General features: G+C 44.8%; 1 protein-coding gene across 2 annotated transcripts in view; it reads left to right on the forward strand.

Moving 5' to 3' along the window:
• The window catches only part of ATP2B4 (ATPase plasma membrane Ca2+ transporting 4), a gene marked incomplete at its 3' end in the record, with an annotated part of 45,484 nt that extends 26,289 nt beyond the window's left edge, over nucleotides 1–19,195 (forward strand). Inside the window, exons 15-20 of one of the 2 annotated variants that reach the window (XM_082833371.1) lie at nucleotides 4,380–4,571; nucleotides 5,027–5,240; nucleotides 6,812–7,023; nucleotides 8,023–8,130; nucleotides 10,116–10,292; nucleotides 18,881–19,195. In XM_082833371.1, the coding sequence (XP_082689497.1) occupies nucleotides 4,380–4,571; nucleotides 5,027–5,240; nucleotides 6,812–7,023; nucleotides 8,023–8,130; nucleotides 10,116–10,292; nucleotides 18,881–19,195 (1,218 nt within the window). Of the gene's footprint in view, nucleotides 1–4,379; nucleotides 4,572–5,026; nucleotides 5,241–6,811; nucleotides 7,024–8,022; nucleotides 8,131–10,115; nucleotides 10,293–13,962; nucleotides 14,152–18,880 lie in introns of those variants that run through there. The other variant, XM_082833372.1, reaches the window with a different exon arrangement.
• Nucleotides 19,196–21,359: the final 2,164 nt, after the last annotated feature.

A 21,359-nucleotide genomic window follows, 5' to 3' on the forward strand; every position in this document is an offset into this window, starting at 1 on the left:
CCCTACCTGGCCAATAATAATATGTATAATGAGGGACCCATCAAGTATGAAGGCAGGGAAATCATGAGGTATCATTACCCAGCAAAGCAAGACCAACTGAAACTTGCCCATGGACATGATGGTATTGTCTGCCTAGGCACACTATGGAAAATTCACATTCTATATGGAAAATGTGCAGTCTATAGTTAGCACTGTTCGTCACTCTGCTTTTCACTTGTGAGGCCCGGAGCATCAGAGTCACTTGGAAAGTTCATTTAAAATCATATATTCCAAGGTTCCACAGTCGGCTATCTTCATTCAGTAGCATCTGAGCTGGGTCCCAGAAGTGTTTGGATTTTCTGAACAGGTACACTTATTGACTCTAATGCTCAGGGACATTTAGAAGTCCCCAGATTGCAAAGTACATTCTCACACTCAAGTAACTTATGATTGTAAGCTTCCCATACACATTGAACTGTTGGTGATTTTTAAGAAGTGGAAGAAGATTCAAGAAGAAATATGTCTTTAGGGTGCTCTCTTTAGCCAAAAGATAAATTTAAAAAGTTTTTACTCTAGGAAATTTCAAGAATATACAAAAATAGAATAGTTTATTGAATCCTCATGTATCTGTCACCCAGCATCAAATATCAACACTTGGCCAATCTTGGCCCACACATACACATTTCCCCATCTACACCTGAATTACTCTGAAGCATATCCAAGATATTATGTCATTTCATCCAGTATGAATGAAAATATATATGTATCAATAAAATATCTAAAGAATCATAGTACCATTGTCTCACAACAAAATTGATTCTTTACTATCATTAGATATCTAGTCAGTGTTCACATTTCCCCAAATGCTTCATAAATGTTGTTTTAATACATTATTTTTCTAAATTAGAATGCAAACAAGATCCATACGTTGCAATTGGTTGATACATCTCTTGAATCTATTAACCTATAACAGTATTTCCTGAAGTGTGCTCTCCCTTCCAACTCTACCTGGAAACCTATAGAAATGCAGATTCTCAAGCCTCACTCCAGATCTACTGAATCAGAAAGCTTGGAGTTGGGGCCCAGCAGTCCATGTTTTAACAGTCCCTCTGGGTGACTCTGACACATCATAAAGTTCAGCAGCCACTGACCCTGTAGGATCTATGTGTCAGGGGTCCCCAAGACCACCCTTTTGTGCATTCACTGGAAGGACTCAGGGGACTCAGCATACAGTTGTACTCATGGTTCAGATTTAGTCCATTGGTATAGTAAGAATCCAGTAAGGCAGAAAGTCACAGGTAGAGTCTGGAATCCACACGCAGGGTCCCTTATGATCTCTTCCTCCCATGACGGGTCACAAAGAGAACCTTCTTCCCCCAGCAATGAAAATGCAGCAGTACATGTGATGTTTCTGCCCAGAGAAACCCACCAGAGACTTGGTGTTGTAGGTTTTTATTGGGGTTGGTCGTATAGGCACCTCCTGCCTAGCATGTGCTAAGATTCCAGACTTCCAGAAGGAAGTAGGTTTTCAGTGGAAACCATATGTGTGGGCACAGTCTAGGCACAGTGAATCACTAATTAATTTTCAGTTAATTATTGACTGAGAGCCAAGTTTCCAGGTGCTAGCCGAGGGCCAACCTTGCAAACAGAACTTTCTCAAGAAAGCAGTCTCAGGCCTGCTATGTAACTCTTTTCTGCACAATCCCTTTCCATCTTTTTTTCTAGCTACTTAGTTTTGAAGGAATAAGGTTGTTTTTCTACATAGAATATCCCATGGCAGGGATTTTGTTGGTTGTATCCCCATAGTGTCCTTTAACCTGTTCTTTCAGCCCTTGTATTTCCTATAAACTAGTACTTAGTTCTATGAGCAATCAGATTCTACATCCCATCTTTCATTAGGGGTTGCAAAATGACAATGTTCTGATTTTCTTTATTTATTAACTTGAATATTTCTGTAAAAAGAAATTTCCCCTCGTCGATTATTTGGTTACTGTGAGGTTCACTTCCTACATGAAAGACAGGTTAAATGCTTGATTTTTTTCTCTTTATTTACCAGTTTTCAAAATAATGAGTTGACTTTTTAGGATCCTCCAAAGGTGACCAATGAATTGTTCACTTTTTAAACTTACTAAACTACTAAAAGTTAATTGTCTGGTTTTTTTTTAAATATCATTATGAGCTCATGGTTTTAAGTATATGTGATATGTTTTGATCCATTGCCCTTATTATTATTCTGATGTTTATACTGACCCATCATTAACCTCTTCAACACTGCTAAGTCCTTTGGGTACAACCTCAGTTGTCTTTAATAGCTTTCTTGGTCTCTTGCATGATAAGATGTTCCAGATTCATCATGCATATTTCTTGTCCTAGATCTAGAATCATCCACTTCTCAAAGGAGTTCTGCTTCATTTCAGTGAGAAATGATACCTAGAGAACACAATCTGAATGTCAGGATGTTCCTTACTTCTTAGTAAATTATTGTTTCTAGAACTTTTCAGTGGACAAAGCTAGGAAATATGTCTTTTATGTCTCTTTTTGTTTTTGTGTTTCTTTGTTTTAAAGATAAATACTTCATGAATCCATATTGGCATTTCCAATTCAAATTTAGAATTCTAGAACTCTAACTTCCTATTTTACTTCCCTGATTTTATATTTATCGCTTAAGCTGAAAAGTTTGATTCCTAATGGCTTAACATAATTATTATTTGCTTTATCCTAAAATATATGTAATAGTCTCAAAATAGCAATAATAATACAATTACTCTACTAAAAACAGTTAAAGATTTTTCTTGTAGTTCTTTTTATCCTATAGGTATATCCTAACATCAAGTTACTGTGTTTTTCAAAAAGTCATTTGGAACTTCTCCCTTGGTATGGTTGTGCTACCAACTGGTTATACCAGTTCATTTATATCATGGGGTTTTTTTCCTTCCATTTTTGAGATTGCTTATTTTAAACTTAATTTTGTTTTATACTTGTATAAAGTAGTTACATAATTCTAAAGTAAAATATACCAACAAGGTCTATTCATAGAAGTCTAGCTTCTATCCCTATCACCTCCATGCTGTTGCCTCCTTCTTAATCCCACGGATAACTTACTTCTTTGATTTTTGGTTTATCTTTCTGTTTGCTCCTTTAAAATACAATCAAATGTGTAGTATATTTATATCCCACTCTCTTAGATAAGTGATACTTATCTATATCTATCTATATACACACTATATACTCTTTTTTCCACCTTCTTTTAATTTAACAACCTAACTTAGAGATTATTCTGCAGTAGTACATATATAAAGATACTCTTTCTTTCTTTCTTTCTGTCCTTTCTCTTTACAGTGCATGGTACAGCATTGTGTGCATGTGTTAGAGAACTTTTTGATGGGGAAATTTAATTGTATAGTCTATCTAACAGATATTCATTTGTTGCAATCTGGATAGGAAAATAATACTGCCAGGTAAATGGTACAAATAATCTACTAGTGCAGGTCAGATTCACAAACAAGCCCCTCTGTAGGTTACAGGGGTTTTAAGACATGGAATAGAAGAATAGGCTGGGGATGTAAGGGACAGCTTTGCCAAGCAAGCAGGGCTTAATTAATTGAATAGAACCTTAAGGACAGATAGGATTTAAATAGATGGAGAAAGAGGATGTTCCAGGCTTGGAGAAAAGGGTGTAAGTAGAAGACTGGACTCTAGAAGTAAATGAGAGATTCAGGGAATTGTGAATAAAGCAGTAGGTTTTGAGCAGAAAGATATAGCAGGTTGGAAAATGAACCAGAGTTCACTTGTTGAGGGCTTTGACTACCAGACTAGAAAGTTTACTGTTTCTAAAACACTGCTTTCAACCACTGATCTTTCTATTTAGAAACCTTTGGTGGTTCCCCAGTGACAGGATTTTGAATAAGGACAGTACATCTGAACTGTACTGCCAGACTACTCCTCCTGGGAAAAAATGTAGAGTAACTTCAAGGTGCGGGAGAGATAAGGATTTAAATTAAATATTGGCAGTGGCAAAAGAAATTTTAAAATTTAGAGGTAGAGCAGATACGACTTTTTCTCTATCTTCTAATTATTTTCTAAGGTGGGGAAGTAGGAGGGACGGGAGAAAGGAATATCAGAGATAACTGTAATTTCCAGTCTGAGTTCAGGAGTAAGGTGGAGGCATCATGGCCCAGTCCCCTTTCCCACAGAGTGACAGTGACACATTTTCCCTTCATTTTCTTTGGGAGAGAAGACCGCTCAAAATATGGTGGTTTAGTCTGTAGGATTTGTGTGGCTAGTGTGCCCTCTAGTGTTTATGCTGAGTTCTGAAGCTTCTTGGAGGTCAAGATAGGAGTTCAGAATGTGCATGAATTTTGTCCAGTTCCTCACTGTTTTCCTTCCCCTTCTTACCTCAGGGTATTGCAGGCACGGATGTGGCAAAGGAGGCCTCTGACATCATCCTAACCGATGACAACTTCACCAGCATCGTGAAGGCAGTGATGTGGGGACGAAACGTCTACGATAGCATCTCCAAGTTCCTACAGTTCCAGCTCACTGTCAACGTGGTGGCTGTGATCGTGGCCTTCACTGGAGCCTGTATCACCCAGGTGAAGGGAATGTGGGGTGAGCTGAGATGGGAGGGATGAGGCTGGGGCTAAGGAACAGGGGGTGCGGGGTATAGTATGTCGACTGAGGAGTAAGAACCAGAGTTTCCGAAGGGGTGTTGGGGCAGGAATAGCTCTACTAGGTCTCCATCTGCTCATGTGGGATGATGATAATTTATCTACCATTAATGTAGTACTTACACGTTAGCCAGTGTGACGAGCACTTATATGTAGTTTCTCTGTTCTTCAAAAACAACCTTGCAAAGTAGGTATTATCCCCATTTTACAGGTGAAGAACCCAAGGCTCAAAGAGGTTAAATAAGTTTCTCAATGTCACTCAGCTAATAAGTGGTGGATAGCAGGAGGTAGGCCATTTCAAGGGCAAAGATGAGGCTGATGAGTGAGGTGGGGGGTGGTCTCCAAGGAAAGCTAAAAGGAGTGGTTCTTCTTCCCACCAGGATTCCCCACTGAAAGCCGTGCAGATGTTGTGGGTTAATCTCATCATGGACACTTTTGCCTCATTGGCCCTGGCCACAGAGCCTCCTACAGACTCTCTGTTGAAGCGTCGCCCCTATGGTCGAAATAAGCCTCTGATCTCACGCACTATGATGAAGAACATCTTGGGTCACGCCGTCTATCAGCTCACCGTCATCTTTTTCCTTGTCTTTGCCGGTGAGCCAAGGCAGGGGTGGGTGGCGGCATTTGGAGTGCTAGAGGGAGATGGGGGCAGAGAGCAGCCCAAGGAAAGAAAGTAGCAGGGAGCAAGCTGAGCACAAGACGGGAATGATAGCAGCTTCGCTTACTGAGCGCATCCTCTGTTCCCGCTACGTGGTGCATTGTATTTTATTACTCCTTTTAAGAATCTCCGTAAAAAGAAATGAAAGTGAGTTATTTGTAGTGAGGAGGATGGGCCTAGAGTCTGTCATACAGAGTGAAGTAAGTCAGAAAGAGAAAGACAAATACCCTATGCTAACACATATATATGGAATCTAAGAAAAAAAAAATGTCATGAAGAACCTAGGGGTAAGACAGGAATAAAGAAGCAGACCTACTAGAGAATGGACTTGAGGAGACGGGGAGGGGGAAGGGTAAGCTGTGACAAAGTGAGAGAGTGGCATGGACATATATACACTACCAAACGTAAGGTAGATAGCTAGTGGGAAGCAGCCGCATAGCACAGGGAGATCAGCTCGGTGCTTTGTGACCACCTAGAGGGGTGGGATAGGGAGGGTGGGAGGGAGGGAGACGCAAGAGGGAAGAGATATGGGAACATATGTATATGTATAACTGATTCACTTCGTTATAAAGCAGAAACTAACACACCATTGTAAAGCAATTATACTCCAATAAAGATGATTAAAAAAAAGAAGAATCTCCAAAGGGTGGCTTTATGTTACCTTTTTCTTAGATCATAAAACTGAAGCTTAAGTCAAATATTGAGTAAATAGTGGCACGAAGATTCAGACCTATGTCTGCCAGACTCTCGTGCACATAGTTCTACCACAATGCAGCACTACGAGAAGGCAAATAGTGATGGAGCAAGCTGAGAGAGAGGGTCAGAAATGTTGAGGGAGTTCCCTGGTGGTCCAGTGGGTAAGAATCCGCCTTCTAATACAGGGGGCACGGGTTCGATCCCTGGTCGGGGAACTAGGATCCCACATGTTACATGGCACAGCCAAAAATATTTAAAAAGGGGGCTTCCCTGGTGGCACAGTGGTGAAGAATCCGCCTGCCAATGCAGGGGACACGGGTTCGAGCCCTGGTCCGAGAAGATCCCACATGCCGCAGAGCACCTAAGCCCATGTGCCACAACTACTGAGCCTGTGCTCTTAGCCCGTGAGTCACAACTACTGAGCCCATGCGCCACAACTACTGAAGCCCACGTGCCTAGAACGTGTGCTCTGCAACAAGAGAAGCCACCACAATGAGAAGCCCATAGACCACAATGAAACGTAGCCCGGGCTCAATGCAACTAGAGAAGGCCCAGGCACAACAACAGAGACCCAACACAGCCGAAAATAAATAAATAAATAAATAAAATTTATTTTAAAAAAAAAAAAAAGTGATGTTGAGACCAGAGCTAACACTGAAAATATTTGATGACTGTTGTGGTTCGGATACTGACCAGTTAGAATGGACACCAGTCATAAGCAACCAGTGGGGCCATACTCAAGTGTTCTGACTCAACCTGAACCCTCCTTGAGAGCATACTTATCCTCCGATGCATCCCTTCTCCCAACTAGGTGAGAAGTTCTTTGACATTGATAGTGGGAGGAGAGCACCTCTGCATTCACCACCCAGCCAACACTACACCATTATTTTCAACACCTTCGTGCTGATGCAGCTCTTCAATGAAATCAACTCCCGCAAGATCCATGGAGAGAGGAATGTCTTTTCGGGCATCTTCCGCAACCTCATCTTCTGCTCTGTGGTCTTGGGCACATTCGTCAGCCAGGTGGGATTCTAGCTGGAGTTGGGATAGGAGGTCTGGGACAATAAAGGCCAGAAGCTGGGGGCCAGGATTCCCTGAGCACCCGGGGAAAGGAGTGAGGGAGTGATGGGGACTCAGGCTGTGGGCTGAACACTTTGGGGTTCCCAAATGCTTCCGTTTGCTCATTGCTCTAGAATTGGATCCTGCTGTGTCAAGTGCTCCAGTGCAAGGCAGCATGTTGGTAGCGAATAAAATAAAATGTGTGGAATCCTTTCCTTATCTTTCTAAAACACAGCAATTTCACATAGTGACCAGGAGGAAGATCACTGTCTTCTAACCCCTTTCCATGCCTCCTGCCAGCATACTTGAAATGTGCATGCAAGTGCTATATGGGATCTCTCCCTGTCCCTCCTTGCCCCTTTGTTCAGAAAGGGCTCATGGTAGAAAATGGTATGCAATTCAGAGAAAAGGAGAAGACATGGAATGTTGCCATATGTAGTCAACAGATAAGCCTGACGTGGGCTCCTTCTGTGGGAAGTGGGGTCAAGGGCATGGCTGCCCTGGTGGTGAAAGGATTGAGCCCCTTCCTTCTTGCCCCAGTCAGAGGTACACTAAGACATCTGCCGATACAAGAGATTATGAGCCTGCCCTGTAACAGAAGAGCTCCTGCCTCACTCTTATTTCTCCCGCTCCTAAATTCCTCTTCTCCATCACTGTGCCTTCTCTTTGTCACCTACTGGCTTTAGTCACAAGAAGCCTCCAGCTCCCCTTGCTCCCCCAGCCTTTGCATTAATAATGTTCATAGTAGCTGTATCTGTCTCCCCATCAGAGTGCTCTGTAAAGACTGTGTCTGTCTTCCCTTCTCCCCACCTGGATCTCTCCTTTCTCCTTCCCCAACAAGCAGATCAGGGTTCACACCACAGGGACCCTGGGGTAGGGGGCTGACGTGGCTTTGATGGCCTTGACTGGAGGGCTGGCTACCTGTTACCTCCCAATGATGGGCTGCCTCTTTCTCTGTTCTAGATTATCATTGTGGAATTTGGGGGGAAACCCTTCAGCTGTACGAACCTCACCCTGTCCCAGTGGTTCTGGTGTCTCTTCATCGGTTTTGGAGAATTGCTGTGGGGCCAGGTGAGTACGGGCTCACCCTCCCCGTGCAGTCACATGGCCGGCAGACACCCCCCCCCCCCCAAGATGAGATGGAACGAGCAACTGTGGAGACGCCCAGCTCCTCGCCTTCATATCCTTCCCTCTTCTCTCTACCACCAGGTTTTCAAGTTCTTTCCATCTTGTAGGAACCCAAAGCAGAATGATCTGTGCCCACCACTTCAGAGGCTTCTGATCTCTTCTCTAATCATGCCTGGAGACAGACAAATCCCTTAGCTTCTCTGAGATGGAAGTGGAAATTTTCAATGGAATTTTGCTAAAAAAAAAAATTAAGGGTCTTAGAAGTAGAAGAGTTTGCAAAGCATATGTCTTCAATGAAGCCACAGTCTGGCTGTGAGCTGCTGTGCTGTCATAATGTAGGGCTCCCTTGCCTCTTCTGTTTCTCACCATTGCCTTATCCAGGATGGGTGCCTGACTGTCATCTAAGATAAATCCAGACTCACAAGGTCTCTAGAGAAGCAGTATAGCACATGGTTCAAAGCACAGACTTTGGAACCGACTCTCTAGGTTTGAATCCCGGTTCTTCTTTTTACAAGCTGCATCATAGTGAGCAAGTTTATTAGCAACTCTGCCTCAGTTTCCTCAACTCCGGATAACAGGATCATTGTGAATCATTGTTAATCAGCAAATCAGTTTCAATACAGAAATGACTTAGAACAATGTCTAGTACCCTATAAGTACTCAATAAATGTTAGCTATTAATATTATAATAATATAATCAGGTTTGATAAGAGTTTCATTCCTTCCCTAATACCACTTTGCGAGTCCCTCTCATCCTCAGCTCTGGCCTGGCCTTTACCTCTGCTTGCAGACCCCAGGTCTCTACTGATTGGTGCCCAGCCACCTGGGTAATGGAGGCTTTGCTCTAACTGGCCCCAAAGATCCCTCCCTAGGGCTGCAGGCTTTCCCCCATAGAGCTGCTAGTTGTTTCTTTCATAGCTCCTAGATGCCTCCCTGATTAATCCCTATCCCCGTTCCTAACACAAGACCTTCCACCCTGCTCTGTTTGCTGAAGTTCATTTACCAGTGGGTCCCTAAAGCGCTTCTGCACTGGGGTGGAACTTGATGATTTCACGTACTGTTTGAAACTCTCACCTGGGTCTAGTCTCACATGTGGCCATGTGGCCTTGATGCCAGGTAACAACAGCCTTCCTTCTGTATCACAACAGCTCCTTCTAACATCTAAAAGCAGAACGTGGACATTCTTTCCACTTCAAACACTTGACTCCATGTTGGACTGCTCACACAGTCCCCCTTTCCCAGCTGAGCCCTTGTCTTATTTGTAAAGGAGAACTGACCGACAGCTTATAGAGTGATTTATTTTGAATTGCAAGCCCCAACCTACTGCTCCATGTCTTCTGATAATACTCATATGTCCCTTCTATGGGCTATCCCACCCAGTTCCTCACCCCAAGCCCAAGAAAACTTTTAGTATCCTCTCACTATAGTTTTATAAAAGAGGAATTACTTAGCATATGGTAACTAAGAAGAGGGTCATTCCCCTCCAACACCCTTCTTTTCCCCTTGCCCATACACATACATTTTGACCATCCTGTCTCCAGACTTGTTTTCTCCCAGGTCCTTGTCTCTGTCTCTTCCTACTGTGTATCATGCATTATGGTTCTACTTCCTTTAAGAGACAGATGGCAAAATGCAAAGAAAGAACTGAGACAGGAGGAAGAGAATGAAGTATATAACAAGGCAGATGGCTGGTCAAATGCTAGAATATAAGTTCTCCTTTGTACGTCCACAAGTACAGAAAATCTTCCTGAGGGCCTGACAGCTGGTAGGCACTTGGCAAACGCTTGCCTGAATGGGTTGGCACTTTTCCCAGCGGGAAGGTTTATAGGGCAAAGAGTGACCTACCCAAGGACCTGACCCATAAAGTTGAGTGACAGCTCTTCTCGCCCTGATGCTGGTGTCTACCCTTTTGCTGCACCTGTTCTCAGGTCATCTCCACAATACCTACCCAATCCCTGAAGTTCCTAAAGGAGGCTGGGCATGGCACCACCAAAGAGGAGATCACCAAGGATGCTGAGGGGCTGGACGAGATTGACCATGCAGAGATGGAGCTGCGCCGAGGCCAGATCCTCTGGTTCCGGGGCCTGAACCGTATCCAGACTCAGGTACTGTGATAGTGGCCTGTCCTCGCCCTGGGAGAAGGAATCTCCCCCATCTTTCTTGGGAGGTGTTGGGAGGGCAGCAGTTCTTGCTGGCCAACGTCTCTCCCCTTCCTAAGGCCCTCTCACTAGTGGGCAGCCCGAGCTCCCTTGCTTCAGGACAGACAGGCAGAGGCAGTGGTATGGGCTCCTCTGAGAGGAGAGTGATCATGGGGGGCTGAGAACACGGGACACTAACTGCTAGCATCATCCTCTAGCTTTGGGTTCGTCTGAAGCCCACTTCAGATGGGTGGGCCATCTTCCCACATAAGGTCTCTTGTAAGCGCTAGGCCTAACCTCAGGGTGGGAAATGTTCAGAGTCTTTCCTGACCCTGCAGAGGGTAGGATTTAGACAATATCTCTATGCCAGCATCCCCAGCAGACATTTACTGTATATCCTCAAGCTGTTATTAGGGGAATGTAGATGTTATCTGGATTGATCTTTGTAAAAGAAACTCGCTCTCTTATGTCTTCCCCACTCAAAATTTAAGGCCATGATGGGGAATCTGATGGCTAAGTGTATATAAATGACAATAGTCTCTCAGTGCCTGAGTATCTTTTACAGGATTCAGACTTGCTTCCCAGAAAGCAAGAAGCTATAATTTCTTCAAACCTTTTCCCTTCCTGCAATTTCTAAAATGGGATAGAAGCTGCTCCTGCTGCTATTAAGTCCCCTCCTATAGCCCTACAGTAACTTTTTTCCCCCACTTCCTGTGCAGCAACTGTAACTACCTTCTCCTGGGTAAATGGGCTGGTCTAGACATTGATAATCCTATCACTTTCCCTGTTCTTACCCCACATACCTCTATTGTGTTAGTCCTGAGATTTCCCATCTCAAGAAATTGTAAATCCCCAAGTTCTCAAAGGTGTTCACCAGAGAACAGGCCTGTCCCTCTTTGCTAATTGGCTAGAGATCCCAGAAGTAAATTTCACTCTCTGAAATTAGCCTTGCAGATGGTTTCAAAAGCTCCCTAGTGGAGCCCACCACTTCCTAGGGAAGAGGTGAAATGAATAGTCTAAGCTAAATACAATAGTCCCCCGCTTATCCGTGGCTTTGCTTTCCTTGGTTTTAGTTGCCCGTGGTCAACCACAGTCTGAAAGTATTAAATGAAAAATTCCAGAAATAAATAACTCATAAGTTTTAAATTGCATGCTGTTCTGAGTAGCTGATGAAATCTCACGCCCCCCACTCTGTCCTGCCCTGGACATAAGTCATCCCATTGCCTGTCACATCCTCGCTGTATAAGCTACCCACCCATTACTCTAGGAGAAACCATAGTATATACAGGGCTCAGCACTATCTGCAGCTTCAAGCATCCACTGCGGGTCTTGGAACGTATCCCCCACGGATAAGGGAGGACTACTGTAGCAGCTGGGCATTGGTCTCCTATAGACAAGACAACAGATGGAAATGGGAAAGCAGGGCTAGGGAGGGAAGCACACTGGGGCTCCTCTTGAGTTCCCCTTCCCGGAGACGGAAATCCGCATGGGACCCGCAAACACTACCTCAGCATGTCCAGAGTTTCCACACGCACCCCACCCTCCAGGCTGCCAAGTCCGTCACGAGCAAGGGCCTCACGTGCCCAGAGAACTTGGCATCTTTGGCTCATGTCTCTAAGGCCTCGGTGCTTCCCTGTAGGTCTGCTCTTTTCAGAATAACCTGTCTGCTTTTCTTCCCTTCAGGATCGTCTGCCTCCTCTTCTACTATGTAATTTTTTTCCTAGCCAGAATGCCCTCGTTCCAGTGTCTCCTGGCTCCTTCCCAGTCTTCTCTCCCGGGGCTGAGATTCATGGATCTTCCTTCCCCTCCACTACCAATTTCCATTCCCTCGACTATATACCTCTCTGGTTTCGCTGTCTACATAGCTTTAGGTATACTACCTTTCTCTGTTGGAGCAAAAGGCGGTTGGACCAGAATGACGTTAAAGCCTAAACTTAGGCAGCAAAGGCAACCTGTTAAAGATGCCATGATGAGCATATCTATGCCATCCCACCTGACTCCATAAGCAGATGACTGTGCTAACCTGCATCCTGGATCCTAAAGCTCTCTCCTGGCATCAGCTCTTCACCTCAGCTGGGTTCTAATGAAATTCCCTGCCATCCGATTGTTGTTCCTTGTTGTCATTCTTGCAACACTTATGGGTGGGAAGTGTTGCCAGGCTATTGTCCCATCCTGGTCCCTTTAGCTTTGGGAGAGCTAAAAGCACTAGAAAGCAGAAGATTGGGAAACTTGAGGTCTAGAATCTTGGGAAGGTAAATCTGGGGGCCAGTTTCATTGTGGAGGTTGGGACCTTGTGACCCTAATAAGCACTGAGGAAGGTGACTCTCCAGCCCCTTCTTCCGTGTGGCTGAACCCTCCCCACATGCAGAACTTTTCCTCTTACAGCATCAGGCTCCTCGGTCCCCTGGAACTGAAAACCGTATCATGTGATGAAGAGTGGTATTTTAGCTCAAACTTGGTCTGAGTCCAGAAACTAGCCCTAAACATTTCATGGCTTCTCAGGAAGCTTTATAAGTAAGAACAACTGTCTGACTCACAAGGTACCTGCTTTCCCACCTTCTCACCTGGGGAAGTAAAGTTAGATGAGTGAAATCAGCACCTTTCCTACATCCCTGGTCAACTAGTCCTTGGTCAGGCAGAGGTCAGGGATGAGGATGGTAGGTTTGACTGAGGCCCTAGATCAAGACCGCTGTTGGAAAACAAATGGCATTCATTGCCTCAGTCTCTGAGGAGTAGGACACTGAAAACCAGAGACAACTTGTATGGGGCTAGACTTGCAGCTGCTGCCACCACCGCCAGCCAACTCTTCCTCCCCCCACCCCGTCTAACTGCTGAGTTCTCATCTGCACTTGTGCCAGCCTCTCAGGATCTCCAGTGCGCGAATGCTGCCAGTGGCATTCTCTCCACAGAGCCTGGCCACTGGGTTCCTGAGCTCCACTTTCAGGGGCCTTATCCACTTCTGCCCAAGGACAGGGAGTCTCAGAGAAGAACCCAGAAGAGGGTGAGCCCAGCAACTCATGGTCCAGGAGCCTTTCCACCATGGCACCTGTGTATGGATTACTACACGCCTCTGTTTAAACACATGAGTTGTTTTCCTGGAAAATCTGCAAAAATAGGTAGTCAATTTAATTGGTTTAGAGGTTCCTGAGCCTCAAAATTCAGTAATATATACACTTTGCCTACTATCTTAAATTGCATGCCTTATTTTATTAAGAGTGCAGGTCAAAAAAAAAAAAAGAAAGTACAGGTCAGAGCATAAGACAGTGAATAAGCTGTCACTCTCTGTCAGGAATCATGAGTGGGAAAGTCCATTTAAATTTTTAGATACTTTTGGATACCAGCACACCTAAAATATCCATCGTAGGCTAAAAGGGAAGAGAAGACTGGATTCTGGCTGGGTATTTAGACTCCATGGCAAACTGTTCCTTAAATGAAGTGTGATGTGCAATTAATGTTTTTCCCCCTTCTCTTCACCATTGTCTTGTGTGTAAGGGACTCTCTCTCTTGCTTTCCGTCTCCTGTCCCTTTTTCCCAGCTCTTTCCAACCCCTCCCTAACCCTCTTGGACCCTCCCTTCCTCTTTCTTCACTTCTTTCTGACTGTGGAGCAAAGCTGTCTCACTTTCTGATTCTTTGCAGATCGACGTAATTAACACATTCCAGACGGGAGCCTCTTTTAAGGGAGTCCTAAAGCGCCAGACCATGGGTCAACACCTTGATGTAAAACATGTTCCTAGCTCATCCTATGTAACAGTTGCACCAGTCAAATCTCCCCCCACCACTTCTGTTGCTGCTGCTGTTTCATCTCCTACTCTGGGCAGTGAGTGATAGTCTATTATGATGCATGATTTGCTAAAATGACCACAAGAGAGCACGTAGCATTCACTTTAACCAGCTGTGGTTATCTTTTCCTTTTGGTTTTTCCCTTTGATCTTTGACTTAAGGGAAGAAAAGCAGGGCAAAAATTCCACTCCAAAACCGGGCTGTGTGCCATTTTATTTAATTTTATTTTATTTTTTTATGTTGAAAAGCTCTTAAAACCGTAACCATTTTAAAGACAGTAATCCTGTGTTCTGATTGTTCCTCTGCATTGCCTGGTCCTTCCTTGAGTTTTGTTTGTTTGTTTGTTTTACTTTACTTTGTTTGTTGCTGTGTTTGAATATGTTGTTCCTCTTCTCTCCTTCTGCTCCTTTGAGTCTCAACTCTGTCTCCTAAGGTTAGGGGTAAGGGTAAGCCGAATGAAGACTCAGGAAGTCTTTTGTTTTCTTTTAGGAATTTCCGAAGAGCAAACTTTTTTTTTTCCCTTCTCCTTTCCTCTAGTTTGTTTTACTTATAGCCAGCACTTCATATCTTATTTTGCATGTAAAGTTTGAGGAACCCCTTTCTCAGCCAGCCTATTAGCCGGAAAGCTGTGAAGGCTCAACCTAAGATCTGGTGGATTATTGGTAGATTATTGGATTCTTGCTAATGCTTATGCCTTCCTATTCCTGATCTTTTTACCTTCCCCAAGTGGGACACAGAGAGGAAATGGAAGGCTCTTTGCTGATAATGCTATTAAGGTATTTGGTGGGGAAGGAGTCTCTCTGTGTTAAGTATACTCTGGGCTTCAAATATCTGAGTGTTTGAGTCTGTTTCTTCCTCCCCCACTCCCGTAACCCTGGGATGGGGGATAAAGAAAAAACAATTGCACTATCTGTGGTTCACTTGACTGTGAGTGTGTAGGTTGATCAGACTTAGCTTATCTGTTGTCTTTCTAGCCAACTCTAAGTGTTCTCATGTGAGAGATGAGGGGCAGGGGGAGAGGAGGTTTATATAGAGGCATATTCTTTTTTTTTTTTTTTTTGCGGTACGCGGGCCTCTCACTGTTGTGACCTCTCCCATTGCGGAGCACAGGCTCCGGACGCGCAGGCTCGGTGGCCATGGCTCACGGGCCCAGCCGCTCCGCAGCATGTGGGATCTTCCCGGACTGGGGCACGAACCCGTGTCCCCTGCATCGGCAGGCAGACTCTCAACCAGTGCGCCACCAGGGAAGCCCTAGAGGCATATTCTTTAGGCTCAAAGGCAGTCAAAGAACTATGTAAGTCTTACCCTACAGATATGCAAGAGCCTCTCATTCTAGTCCTTCCATATTCCTCTCATTTCCTTTTTTCTTCTAGTTTTGTCGTGTCCTTCTAACTAGTTACTGTTCTTTCTTAAATCATGCCTCTCTGTTAGAAGGAGTAGTGTCAGCTGCCCTGGTAATTTGAAGGTAGAAGGAGACTAAGGAAAAGACAGAGCCCACTGGGCTCATGTAGTAGAGTTGCTGGTGGAGGATATGATGCAAACCCTCAAAGGCTAGAAACTCAGGAGAGTCAGGCCGCACCTGCTCTTTCTCCAGCTGTGCCTTCCTATTGGAGGGCCTAGAAGTTATAGTCATGCATTTTAAAACCCATTTCCCATTCCAGAGTTCCAAACGAATTCATTTATTTTTCTAACCTTCAAGTAGATAAACCTCTAAGATTTCTCTCTGTAAGAAGGTCCTAATCCCTTCTCTGCCCCTGGTTTCTGACAAAGGAGCAGAAACCTACAGAATACCAGCTGAGGAAATGGAGTCTTCATCTGCCCATTCATTGGGCTCCAGAGAGTGGCCCTTAGTGCTCATACCTAACCTAAGATCCAGCCTGGTTTGGGCTTCTGAGCCATGAGAAAGTGTTGTCCTTCAGTCATCCGCTTTCACCTGTAGGATAGGGGCCACAGAAGAGACATTTCCCAGAGACTTTGAGAGATGATGACTGGGGAAGGAAGGGTTGATTGACTGAGTGGAGAGGACCTGAAGCTTTCACAGCACCCACCTCACTATCTGTGTCTTATTCCCCATACACTGCTCATGCACCAGGCACCATGCATCCAGAAAGGAAGATGCCACCACTCGGGGTGGATTGGTGATGATGTAGCTGTGTGATTGTTCATCGGCACGCACTATATAGTCTCTGAGGCCAGTGCTGGAGTTGAGGAGCATTCTGGCACAGCCCCACCCTTCTCTCCACCTGCCAGGCCACAAGATGGTGCTCCCTAGCTCTCCAACTCCTCTTGTCTTGAGCTTCCCTTACAGGTGGCTGCTTTCCCTTTAGATTCCAGAAGTCCTGTTATCTAGCTGGATGACTGTTCCTTGCTCCCCCAAAAAAGAAATTGTCCCTATCTTTTCCATCTACCCATCCCCAATTCACTCTGATCTCCCTTATTGTTTACCTGTAACAGTGATTGATCACCCCAACAGGTGAGAGGAAAAGCCAGCAAACAGGGATCCAGACCCCCATTCCAACTCCTATTTTTAAAAATCTGTTTTCTAGATAGGACTTCACATATCATTATTTCAACAAAGTATTCAATTGCTTCAAAAAAAATAGAAGCAGGAAGTTTGGAAATCAGTGATATTGAAGATGATCAACTCATGGTATAAAGGTACCTGTTCTCCTGTAGCACTTGTTAGAAATGCTGAGATCTGAAGAGTGAGTGAAAAGTGTGGGCTATATTATCACTCCTACAGGGGGTGTTATGGCTTTGAGCCCATTTCTTGACTAGGGCCAGGGGAGAAGGCATTGGGTTTGGGCTCACTTAATCCAAGTTGCCTTGCTCTAAGATGTTTGGCATAGATCCATTAAAACTTGGGATTTCCTGAAAGCCAGATGGAACCTTTATTCCATCTGATCTCACCTAAAGATAGAAAAGTAGGTCCTAACTTTCTGTGCAGCATGGTGAATGTGTGCCCAGGTTCCTTGATTCTTCTTGGCTGAAGCGTTGAGCGGATTCCATTGAGTGACAGAGTCCTTTGCCTTCTGAACTCTGAGCACCCTCCATCCTGGGTGAGTCTGCCAGTCTGTTGTGGAGTGAGGCAAGGTAAGGAAAGCCTTAGCCAGCGGAGACACAACTTTAATGAACCTTCTTTGTGCATTACTTTTGTAGGTTCTCTACAGTGATAGGAAACACTGAGACAAGCAATCCAACCAGTTTGTTTGCCTGCCTCTTTGGGTGCTCTGATGTCTCCACATTCTTGCCTCTTTTCCAGGAACATATTCTTTGCTTAAAGAGCAGAGTAACGAAAGATGTGCCCTACCCCAACCCTCATCATTTCTCCGTATCCCCCTCCCCACCTCAACAGTTTCTCCTGCATTACTTCCATTTCTTTTCTGAGGAAAGAACCTTGGGACAAGACTAGGATCAGCCACCTCCCAACAACTAAAACTGTCCTAGGACCACCTTCTTTTCCCCTGGCCTCTCTCTCCAAACTCTCAGGATCCAACCTTCTCCCCTCCTCCAATTCTACCAACCCAAGTTGCAAAGCATACCTCAGCGAGGCCCCCAGTTCAGAAAAGGAGCTGCTCCCTGTGGATAAGGTGAAGGCTGGGCCCAGGGATCAATTATTGTCAATTTTTCCTCTTCTCTAAACTGAATCCCTTCCTTTGTTGTGCAGTAGAACAAAGACTTTGACACTTATAGGGCAGTGCATTTCCCTTTGCCCAGTCAAACTGCAAATTGTTTCCTTTCCCCCATCCTCTTGGTCCCCCCCATCAGAAAAGCCTCTTGTTTGTAGCACTGCCTCCTGGATGGGGTGTTTTCTGTCCTGGTCCCATCCTTTCCCTTCTCTACATAAGATCACATTCCTCTTCATAATTTATAAACAGCTGGAGAAAGCTGCACGACTGGGCACAGCTGCTGTGTGTCAGAGACATGGCCATGCGTGTCCGGCCTCATCTGAGCTGAGAGAGTGGGCCTTCTGTCAGCGTCAGGGGGAGGCATCTTTTGATGCCTGTATTCATTCACCTCTTCCAGGGGAGGGACTGAAGGAATGGAGTTCTACTTTCTTTGGGGGAAGAGGACATGGTGGAGGCTGTGTACTATATATATATGCATGTTTCCTGACTGAAAGAGCAATTACTAATTGGAGAGTATAAGAGTTTTCATTTCTTGCATGCTGCTGACACAAATGAAGATTGGTTTGTCTGCCTTGCTGAATGGTATTCATGGTCACTTATCACCCAAAGTGTATTGCGTGCGAATTGATATGTGTTTGGCTCTTTGAGGGTTTTAAACAGATAACTAAACTTCAGTGTGTAATTTTCCATTCCACATTCACAAAATGTTTGGCTTCAACACAAAAATCCACATGTCTGAATTATCTTTTAAGTTCGGCTATTAATTTGCACCTAGTTCCAACGTCCTTGCCCTCCATCCAAAAGAACTAATGAATCGTTTTGTTTCCTGTTTCATTTTAAGAGTGGATTGTTTGGGAATGCTAACTTTGCTTTGGGTTTTCTCCTTTGTTTTTATGCAGCTTTTGAAATATTCCAGTTGTTTGCCATTACTCACTCTCCCCACCCCACCTCAATGCTTGAAATTTGAGCCACCTGATGTTTCTAGTGTTTCATGATCTCCTCTCATATGTTTGGTTTTGGTTGTTGAGCAGTAGTGTCTTGTAGTTTGGGTCTTGTTTCTGTCCTCAAACCCCCCAGTTCCTTGTTCTACTAACCAATTCTTGCCTCCGTATTTTCTCATCCTCCTTTTCCTTCCCCTGGTGTAGATCAAAGTGGTCAAAGCATTCCATAGTTCCCTCCATGAAAGCATTCAGAAACCCAAGAACCAAAACTCCATCCACAACTTCATGACCCACCCTGAATTCGCCATAGATGAGGATGGGCCACGAACACCACTCCTGGATGAGCAAGAAGAGGAAACTTTTGAAAAGGTCTCTAAGCCTGGGACTAGGATGCTCCCGTCGGATGGTGAGGTCACTCCACAAGCCAACAAAAACAACAATGCGGTGGATTGCTGCCAAGTGCAAATTGTTGCCAGCCACTCAGACAGCCCTCTACACAGCCTGGAGACATCAGTTTGAACTTCATTCTCTGACTCCCATTCCTGCTTTCCCTATTTCCCTTTTCATCTGCCCCGTCACTAAGGGGATGATGGGACTTTTCACTGTCATGTCAGCTGCTCCCAAGTATGTGTGAACCCCCACCTGGCCATGAAGAGGCAAGAGCACAGACCTACGAGGACTTCAGCTGAAACCTGAGTTGGGGTTTGTAGCAGGACCCAGTTAGACCCCAGGCAAGTAATGAATGGTAGATCTATACTCCTTGCCTGTATCAGTTGTCATTTTTAAAGAAATGACAAGAATCCTTTTGGCATTGACCCCAACCTAAATTCTCACCAGTATTCATACCTGTGTCAGCCATCTCCTCACTTCTGGATTTTTACCCTATGAGTCTGTGCTGTTTACAGGCTCAGTTAAAAGTTCAGAGTGACAGATATCCTCAAATGAAATGTGTTGAGGTAAGAATGGAAGGTACAGAATCAGCCTATAGAGTGATTGTTTTAAAACAATTTTTCCATTTTGAAAACTTATACCTAAAGCCCTTTACCTCTTTCTGCCCTTCCAGTCAAGCCTCCCCATGGTCTTTTGGTCTTTTGTGACCATTGTCTTCCTTAGCTTCACTAATTTTTTTTTTTTTTTAAGTTGTGATGATTAGAAAATGGAAAGGACATGGATGAGTTAAGTCGACTTTGACCATTCTCCCTTCTGGCCCCAGTGGAGCCCTTGATTTAGTTCTAGAGGCAGATAGTTTTCTTTGCTAACAGGGTCCTTTGGAAGCAATTGAGAGCTGGTAAAAATATATTCCTGTTGTTGCCAGGTTATCTGCTTCTAAACTGCCATGTTGTCAGGTGTGTGTGCTTTCTAAGCGCCAGGGAGATCAGCGTTGACGTGAAGCTTGCATATATGCGGTTTGTAGTTTTTACCTGAAGCCTGAGCTTTCTCCTCTTCCTAAAGTGGGGGCAAAGGAATGAATTAAGAATGACCTTGCCTCCTAACTGGACTTGGAAAACAGACCATCAAAGTCAACTCGGTGGAGTCCTCCTCGGGGTGACCACTACTGCTTTCAAAGCCATCCACCAAGGCTCTTCCAGGGCAGGACCTGATTGTTGGGACAGTGAGTATTGAGAAGCCTTGGGAGAGGCCAAAGTTCCATTCCAGCAGCATCTGAGCAAACCTTCCTCTCAGAAACCAGAAACCTTGAGCTTAGGTGGCTGGGGAGCAGCTTTGACGTGCCCTTTAGTTTTTAATTCTACTCTTTGCCATGTCCGCCAACATCAGTCTCTGAAAAGACCCCAGCCTTTCTCAAATATTCTGATTTTGAAAACATGTATCCAAAGTGGGAGGCTTCATTGACGCTTTCCCAACTTAAATGAGCAAAAGACCCACCCTGTAAAGCTCTCCTGCTTCCACCCTCCCTCTTGCACACCCCACTCAAGCCCCCTCCAGAATGTGCTCAGTACTGCACAGTTAAGCCCTGTGCCTTCTCTCCCTGAACACTGCCCAAAGCGTCCCCTTCCCACCTGTCTCTCAGGAGCTGGGGACTTGGCTAGGAGATTTGTTAAGTGTTCCTTAATGCAACAGGGTGGAGCCGCCTTTGCAGGATCTCCATTTCTATCCCTACCATGCTGCTGTAAGCTCTTCCGTGTAGGGGTCAGCTCCTGTCTGCCAATTCCCATCTCCCACTGGGTAAATGAAGCCTACCCCCTCTTTCTAGAGTGATGGGAGTAGGGAGAAGGGGCTTGAGGCTGTTAGGAGCTGCCGAATTTCCATTTGGGAGTCAGGTGACCCGAACCTCTCCTCTCCGGCCTTTTCTTCTGGATCCCTCCTCCCTCACCCTTTCACCTGAGCTGCCCTAGGAAAGAAGAATAAAGAAACAGTATCCCCTGCACATCCCTATTACTACATCAGCGACCAGATCTGATTTTGGTTTTGTAAAGGTTACACGTTTCAGTGATCTTTTCTCTGTCTTCAATACTAATGGGGGAAAAAATAGCTCACCCGAGGCGTTAGGTGTTCACATATATATTTATTAAGTACAGTGGAAGATTTAGTTCTGTCGAGTCTTTTTTATTACCTCAGATCAGTTTTTAAAACAAACTTTGGAGGCTATTTTATCATTCCTGCTCCCAAAAGACTCTCATGGTGCCTGACAGGTTACTTGTGAGGGCTTGTGTCTACTTGTTTG

The sequence above is a fragment of the Leucopleurus acutus genome, assembly GCF_964270905.1.
Source record: "Leucopleurus acutus genome assembly, chromosome: 2".
In the NCBI taxonomy this organism is placed as follows: domain Eukaryota; kingdom Metazoa; phylum Chordata; class Mammalia; order Artiodactyla; family Delphinidae; genus Leucopleurus; species Leucopleurus acutus.